The sequence below is a fragment of the Xiphias gladius genome, chromosome 7, assembly GCF_016859285.1.
Source record: "Xiphias gladius isolate SHS-SW01 ecotype Sanya breed wild chromosome 7, ASM1685928v1, whole genome shotgun sequence".
In the NCBI taxonomy this organism is placed as follows: domain Eukaryota; kingdom Metazoa; phylum Chordata; class Actinopteri; order Istiophoriformes; family Xiphiidae; genus Xiphias; species Xiphias gladius.
In genome coordinates this window covers 4643559-4652318 of record NC_053406.1, presented here as the reverse complement: position 1 = coordinate 4652318, position 8760 = coordinate 4643559, and the positions used below count along the sequence as shown (strand labels likewise).

The following is an 8760-nucleotide window of genomic DNA, read 5'->3' as shown; positions in this document are numbered from 1 at the left end:
AACACCAGTGGATTAAACTGCTTGTTTATGATGTAACTTTTTAAAGAGGAAGTTGCCGAAGGACGCCTTCAGCAGAACTGGGAACTATGCTTCAAGAATTATCATGAAGATGAATGGAAGAAGGAGGCAGGCTGAAAGACCACAGCTGGGGGACATCATGCACCCAGGAACGGGTTATGGCTTATAGCAGTAAGTTGGCTGTCAGAGCTAATGTCCTGTATTTCAACTCGCATTTACTTAGAGAGAAGTCTGGTGTCGCTGTAGTTTATACATACAGTGGTGTAAACATGACACTTTTATGTAGAATAGGATGTTGTGTATTGTATATGATGCTAATGTTACAACTACTGTTTTGATACTACTTAATAATACTACTGCCTCAGTCCATTAGCTGATTCCATACTCTTCATTAGGACTTGTGAGTTACACATCATACTACTCTGAAAAGGCTAACTGAAGGCATTTTCTTCTTTTCCCGAAGCACGTCAGTCATTTGCTTCGAACTTTCTATTGGGCATAGGATATAATCAATTCAGAAGTGGTTTAGAACTTGTCGGGGCAAAACTTGTGTGTGGGATTTTGAAAAGATCAGAAGGCAGCTAACAGATAAACTATGTTACATGTCATTAACTCCATTTAACAGCAGTTGGAGCCATGAAAATAAAAGGGGAGGGGGTTATAAAGATACAAATGCAGGGTGGTAAATTTCTGTCTGCCACTGCATCAAGGAGCTAGATGGCTGCTCATCAGTCATGTCCACTGTGTGCTCCTCTAGGACTCCTGGTGCTGCTGATAGGAGTGATTTCCTCCCATCTACCTGAAGTGCAGGGCAGACCCACTGACTTTTGGTGCAATGATCAAGCCAGGGAAAGTATGGAGAAAAGGATTGAGGGGGTCAAGAAAGACATGGTGAGGAAATGAGTTATGCAATAATATTGATTTAAAATTAAAAGCACACATTGTGGACAAATAGATGCATCAATATAAAAACAATCTAGCATCATATCACAAGAGCTTTCCTAATAAATGTTCACTGTTTTGAGAAACAAAGATATAAAAGGAATGTTGAATCTGTATTGATTGGGCTTGAATTGCTTTGTTGATTTTAAAATGAGTCATTTCTATGCCTGCATGTGTGTGACAAAACTATATTCATATGCTCAGGCTGGCTGCGTTGGTTCAGACGTGTTGCCGTCTCCTGTACAGTTACCATGTGTTTGGGTACACCTGGCGGAGTGGAAAAATAAAACTGTAAGTAGTACCTGACATCCACCAAAACACACACACACACACACATCTTCTGTTCACTCGGAAAGTTAGCAGGCAATTGCAAAAACTGACAGCATGTATCAAGGTTTTTTGCCTCTCCTCTTTTTTCATTGTCCACCACATATCAATGAATACAGAAAACTGTGAAATAAGAGGGTGTACTGGGTGATAATATACTACACTGGTTGGCAAAACATATCACCTGTCCTCTACTGTTAGAAAGCTACTATTCTGTACCAATCATCAGTCAGTGAATCAGTTAAGTGCTGAGGAACAAGCAAAAATCTATTTGCAACAGAAATACAACCCCACATGTACGAGACCAACATCTAAATTTAAAAATAATAAATATTTATTTCTAAATTTCTTAACGTGCAAAGATTCTGAATTTGTCAATGTTCAAACAATAACATAAGTTTACAGGTTTGAGGCAGTATATTGTACAAGATTCAAAGGCAACGTGACAAAACCTTGGCAAGAAAAGAGGGGGGGTATTGTTTAACTTCCAGGGAAGTTAAACAATACTGAGAGCATTCTTCACTTGCCAACTTAATGTGCCAAAATTTGCCGCTCTTCTTGTCTGACAGCTGTTTTATTGCAGTGCAGTGTTCCTGGACATTTGGCATGAAGTGTCTTGAGTAAAATTTCAGACGAAGTACAAACAAACAAAGAGTCCAAAGCCTTCCAGTGGTGTATCCATGATATTTTAGGTCCCTAAAATTGCCACAGATGTTTGCAGCTGTATATAAGTTTTACTTACACTGTGTCTATACTGAACGTGTAGGGTGAGCCACACATTAGCAGCTCCAGTGCTCAATGTGTGTCTACATAGGAAGTGTTCAGGCAATATGATGAGTTGTAGGTCACCTGCATTTTGGAACGGCTCAGAGCCAATTAAACAATCACTGTAGTCACAACCGTAAAATGCAGGAAAATAGACTTGGAGTGTGAAAACAGGCTTTGGGTCATGGTTATGGGGCGTATAGCTTAGTAAAAACATGAGCCGTTATGCAGCCTGTGTAGACAGCTGGATTGGTTAAAATGGGAGTATACCCATTGCGTCAGACACAGGTGAGATGGACGACTAAAAAATGCGGCTGAAATTATTACTATGGAGACACACTGTTAGGCATAGCAGCATTAGCTAAACGCTAAGGTCAGCATGCTAATACACTCACAATGACAATGCCAACGTGCTGATATTTAGCAGTTATGTTTGCCATATTCAGCATCTTAGCTCAGTTTTGTCATGCTAACATTTGCTAATTAGAACTGAACAGAAAGTGCAGCTGAGGTTGATGGGACTGTCATTAGTTTTGTGGGTACTTGGTCATGAGTATGAGTACATAGAGTATTGGACTAATTAACATTTAGACCCGATGATAGTGCTACATTACCAAAGTTATTCCAGTTTATCTCTAGGGGAACACGAATGTCTGTAGAAATGGTGGACTGCCTGATCAACCAACAAACATTGTACTTATCCACCGCTAACGTGGCTTAAAAGTTCAAACTAATGCGCTTTTTGAGAACTTCTTAAAAGTGTTCTGACAGGTAAGGTGCTGAAAACCAGCATCCTTGTGCCATCAGGTACATACCAAGGTTGCACATCAAGCTCTCTTGGTTATACTTCATGCCAGCTCCACATCAACAGTCATCCTGCACTTAACCATGAAGTCAAATCCTTTGTGCTTCAGACCTCTGCAGAAAATGATGCAAGTGGGAAAAAGCAAGATACATTTAAAGTATGATTTTGCTGTTGTTCTCTGTTGTTGTTATGTGGTTTATATAATATGGAGTGCATAAAGAATGACCTCTAACACCATTGTAAAAAGATATTCCTTCCATCCATCCAATCCGCGCCTATTGTGAGGAGGGTCATGGGGGAATGGAGCCTATCCTAGTTTGCGTTGATGGAAGCACATTAGTATTTCTGAATAGAATTCCGTAGAATGTAAGCCTATGCCAATTCACATCGGGAGACGCATAACAGTACTCACTGAACGAAATCCAGTATAGGTTCCCATTACTAGAGCAGAACTTAAACAGGCAGATGGTATGTGGCGGAAGCTGTGTCAGAATGTTCCTTAAATAGACTGTCAAATCAGTGCGTTGAAAATTGATGATGTTTGGTAAATTTAAATTAATAACCCCTGGCATTTTCACATAATTGAAGTCCTTATTCAAAGGATATTATCATTTCCTCTTCAGTTGATATTGCAACATCTTGACTCAATCTACAAACAATGCACTTTTTGATATATATGTACGTCAACATCTATTTGATAGTTTAGCACAAAATTTGGTACAGATATCTTTGGTGCCCAGACAGCGTATCATGCTGGAGACCTTGTTATCCTGGCTTATTCTCTAGCACCATCCATGAGCTTGACTTTTTAGCTCTCAACAATGATGTATTGCTGGGAAATTTGGTACACATATGGTCCCCAGAGGATGAACTGTAACAACTTTGATGCAAATGTTTGCATGTCAACACGCTAAACTAATACAGTGATTATAGCACCTGCTAAACATCAGTTTGTTAGCATTATCATTATGAGCATGTTAGCATGCTGATGTGAGCAGTTAACTCACATACAGCCTCACAGATTGCTGGCATGGGTGTAGGTTCTTAGTCTTGTTAATGGAATAACTGACCAAGACTTGAACTACCACATTAAATACTAATAATTTATATGCATAGTTAAATACTTTGATGTACCTATTAAACCAGTTAATATTAATTCATATCAGAGCAACATTGTGACAGTTTGTTTGTGTGTTCGGCCAGTTACAGCACAAGCTTGCAGAGGTGGTGGGGGCCCTCCGGGCTTTTCAAGACGAAGTGCAAGGGGCAATAAAGAACACCACATTGCAATGTCAAACCTCACTGTTGGACACAATGGCGCAACACATCAGAAATTATGTGGCTATTGTCAACACGCTTCAGATACAGGTGATACACATGCACATGAATACCTGGAAACACACATACACACACCTGGAAACACAAGTTCCAATATATTACAGTGTTGTAAACATATTATAGATAAACATACAAATAAGACATTCTGAAAAACACAAATTTGACCTACCACTATATTTATCAATATGATACAGAAATATAATAGAAAATTATTACAAAAAAAAACAAATCATGGAAAATCCATGTACAACTCTTACTGAAGGCTAGTTGGCATATTCATGTGAATACATTCAAAAATAAAAATCATCAAGAAAATGTTCAATTCATCATTTGTTTCACATAATTTCCCACAACTGTGCAAATTAGTCCCAATAAACTAATTAGAACCCCTTGAGTCTCCAACACAATTCATGCCCTATAATGGACACAAATATTACGAAGTAAGAAAGTAAGCTAACTTGCTATCAGTGGCCTTGATCCAAAAATGTCTGCATTTGTTCAGAGAAACACTACAGGTCTGTCAATCCCTGTTGTCTAGTGTATATTTAATTAATTCACTTTTTGACCCTTACAGAATGACACAGAGGAACCATCTCATTCTGTGGTACAGTACTGTTCCAGCCAAACCAGCCTTATGAAAGTGCTGGAACAGTACAGGAAGCTACTTAAGGGAAAACTGGGGGACCTTGCTACTGACCTCCATCGTAAAATCTGTAAAGAAGAACGCAGGACAGCCAATACTAAAGGACCCTGAGGTTAATCCAACAAATGGAAATGAGCATGTTTGCACTGTGGTGCTGTGTTGCCTTTCAACTGATTCAAGACACAACCAGAAATCAGGAGTGCAACAGCACAATCTGGACTGAGAGGGTCCGTTGTTTGGATGACGACTCAAAAAGAAAGGGCTGGGACTGGACTTGAATACACAATGTTATAATGGTGGATATTATTGGTGGTTTTGATATTCGCAAAGGACATGGGACACAAGGACGGATAACGGGATCAAGCAGTGAGTGGTTTTGAAGGCCAAATGAGGTAGCAATAGTTTTGAGTAAAATCTCATAAATACTGACAAAGTATGATGGTTTTTTGAAGAACTTTTCATCGTGGAAAAGTCTATCAAAGGACAATACGACCACTAGACACTAAAAGTGTGCACTGAAAGAAACGCTAAGAAATTTTTATCAGGAGTGTTAGTGGCTCCTTATTCAGTTTCTCCTACTTAAAAGTTTATATTTTCTTCTTCTCAAGCATAACTAATTTTTAGCCCAGAGCAATGGTAGCAGCTCTGTGAGGCTGTACTTACTCACAGCGGCATGCTCACTATGAAAATGATAACATGGTGATGTCTAGCAGATGTGATGTTTACTGTGCCAACATCTTTGTTTGGTGTGTATTCATGCTAACTAGCACTAAACACAAAGAACAATTTAGGCTGATGGGAACATCATTAGTTCTGCAGGCTCTTGGTCACAAACCAAAGTACTGGACAAACAAAACTTTTGACCTCATGATAGCAGCAGAGAAAAAGTAAAGGGATAACCACAGTCAATAGGATTGAGGACCATTATTGTCCGTGCAATGTGGACTACATTGGAGGACTGACCAACTGACAGAGTGAGAGACCTACATTGCCATTCCTAAAGCCATGCTGCTAGCATGGCTAAAACCAAGACACAACAGTTAAATGTCAAGTTAACTGAACCACTTCACTTGAAATTTTTGGAACTCACATGAAGGAGCTTGTATTGATACTAATGTGGGCATGTTTTACATTCAAAGGTGCATCATAACCACATGAAATAGGGTAAGTGAAATATTATGCTGTCAATTGTCAGTGCCAGGGGAATTTCCCTAATAGGCGTTCAGAATCTTTTGAGTGAAAGTAATGTGACTGGATTACTGTGATCTTATCCTGGTTTTACGTCAGACCCCACACATTTATTTCCATGTAAGTAAACCTAATTGTGCAATCCCCAGCTTTTTGTAACCCACAATGCCTTTACCAGTGTTTAAAAAAAAAGCATACTGTGGCAGTTAACGTTGCTGGTCATACTACTGCCTGCAATGTGTAATCAAAACTGTGACTGTAGCCCCCTCTTTGGGTGCTGGATGAGAGGTGCTCTATGTTGGATAATGGGCATCTCCTCTCTTCTTCTTCTGGGACTGCGGAAGGCTTGCAAATGTAACTCTGTACAATTTTAAGCCCTGGCCTGCAGAAAGATTATGATGACGATATTAAAAGCTCAGGAATCAAAATTTTTAGATGCAAAAAAGATCTTGAAAATATGAAAAAGACACAGTTGCAATGCACTGTGATTGTGTTAAAGCACTCTACAACGTTCCCAAATGCCAACATTCTCTCTCAGTTCTCTGTTGATTATGTGAAAGTCAAGTGTAAACCGTCGAGGAAACAAGGAAACTACAGTATTGTATGCTACAACTAAATCTAAAGTGAATGCATATTTGGATTTATCATGTTTTATTTGAGATAACTAGGAAATATCAGTGTTGAAAATCCAAAGATGTATGAATGCATGAATGTATGAACACAAAAAGAGTTTATTTGTCTGCATTACTTTTATATATTTTTTATGATTGCATTTCCTTTTTTTAGATATATGTATCCATATGTATATATAGCAAATATGTATTAATGTTGCAGTATTTTTTCAATAACGATAATAATATTATTTATTCACTTGGGAGGACTTTAGACTGTTTGGGAGAAAGGTGGGCCATTATACTGCTGCATTACTCTTTATTATTTGGATCACTTTTGTCTAAAGCGTTAAACCAGTCCCCACTGTCAAAATAAAAGCCTCAATGGTGAGCAGGTGTTGCGTAATATTTTGAGAACACAGAAGTGAAAGATGAGAAGTAACATGTTTGATTTGATCTGATAAATGTTTTTCCTAGCCCTTGTTGGTCCATACAGGAATGCACTGTTTCCAAAAAGAAATACTGACCACTGTTTGTAAATGTTCGTTTTTCTAGTTATTATGACAGACCAGCTATTCGGTTAGAATAAACTGGGAAACTCTGCCACAGGCAGATATTACACTTCATGCATATTACCCTGGAATTTACACTTTTACACTGGAAGTTCCACTCATCAAAAATTCAGGTATTGATAATAACTAGCCAACATTTAGTATTTAGTATGTTTTGTTATTTTTGTCAAAAATTTAAGTCAGAATCGTTCAAAAGGCAAAATATATAAGTTGCCCATTTGAAGTGATGAACCGTGTCTATCTTGATACAGTTCCTGCTAGCAGGTGGTCGGAAGAATGCGGTGCTCTGATTGGCCCAACCAACTTGATCATATGACCGCGAGCAACAGGCTGGACACATGGGGTACGAAAAGACACCAGGATATAGACTGATTTGTCAAGCTATACATAGTCAAACAGAACACAGCCGGAAATTGAACGATTTCTCTCCAAAACAAGAGTAGTACATGTATTTCCTATATGTACAGGTATGAATTGTTTCTCAAGCTCCGGCATTTCTGTTGGTGAATACTAATGACTGACTTGACAATGGCTATCAACACTTTCTGAGTAGTTTGGTAGATGTGTGTATGGTACCACTGATTTCTTTTGAGCCGAAAGTTATAAGCGGAAGCTCTACTTGTCATTGCGGCGACTAGCGTTCGTAAAATCACATGATATTCTATTGTATACCTCTACGAGGAAATTTTCCCGAGCAACAGTGGCTAGATATGGGCAGTTTGTGTGGACTTGTAACTGACATTTTAGTACCATGTATGGGGACTACTCATTTTAATATGTAAGTTTACCACGTTGCTTTTTAATTTGAGTTATGTTATTAATAACGACAGCACTTTCCTGCTTAGCTATGTAGCTAGGTAAGACTGATTTATACCAGTTGGCAGGCGCGGCACTGATAAACCTTAACCAGCATCCGAGAAAAAGCACAGGAGACATTTATTAACGTGTCGGAGATACCCGTCGAAACAGTCAGCCAGATTTCCAGAGCACAGCTGCGGTGACAGCTCGCAGTGAAATTACTTTTTTGAAGTTGTGAAGCTTGTCCAGAGGCAGGTTTCGCTATGACAGAGCGAACTCCGCTTCTCCACTACCGCCTCTCCGCCAGCGTCAATGAATCCCAGCAGCGGACACCTCCGGCCGGGCAGGCCCTGGAGCAGCACCCGGGCAGCCCCCCGCGGAGGTCTGCCCACCAGCGGCAACCAAAGAAACTCTCCACCTTCTTCGGTGTGGTGATCCCTACTTTGCTGTCAATGTTCAGCGTGGTAGTCTTTCTCAGAATAGGTGAGTACTGGCGATGTCCACGTCAATAAGTGCACACCGTTCTGTGATTGCTAAGCAACAGAGGTGCGCCAAACCCCATTCGAAATTCTAAGATTTTAACGTTTCCTTGCGTTTCAGTAAAGGTTCATAGCATAACTCAGAGCATTTAGGAGCCACTGGTGAACTATCAACAGCAGGGCCCTACTTCTGTTTTGGGTATCCGTCATGATACCTGTGGTACTAATGTGAGAACTAGGCTGGAAAAATGCATTGCTGGATTGCCCAGATTGG

At 39.6% G+C, this 8760-nt stretch overlaps 2 protein-coding genes across 2 annotated transcripts in view; both read left to right on the top strand.

Moving 5' to 3' along the window:
- On the top strand, nucleotides 1-6991 carry LOC120791580 (thrombopoietin-like). The gene is made up of 5 exons (XM_040130031.1): nucleotides 1-189; nucleotides 776-909; nucleotides 1165-1251; nucleotides 4061-4225; nucleotides 4770-6991. The coding sequence occupies exons 1-5, from the start codon at nucleotides 114-116 to the stop codon at nucleotides 4947-4949; spliced, it is 642 nt and encodes a 213-aa protein (XP_039985965.1). The 5' UTR covers nucleotides 1-113; the 3' UTR covers nucleotides 4950-6991.
- A 635-nt stretch (nucleotides 6992-7626) lies between these two features.
- The window catches only part of zgc:153039 (uncharacterized protein LOC767698 homolog), a 68252-nt gene continuing 67118 nt past the window's right edge, over nucleotides 7627-8760 (top strand). The window contains 1 exon segment of the mRNA XM_040131412.1: nucleotides 7627-8490. Coding sequence (XP_039987346.1) covers nucleotides 8271-8490 — 220 coding nt within the window. The 5' untranslated portion in view covers nucleotides 7627-8270.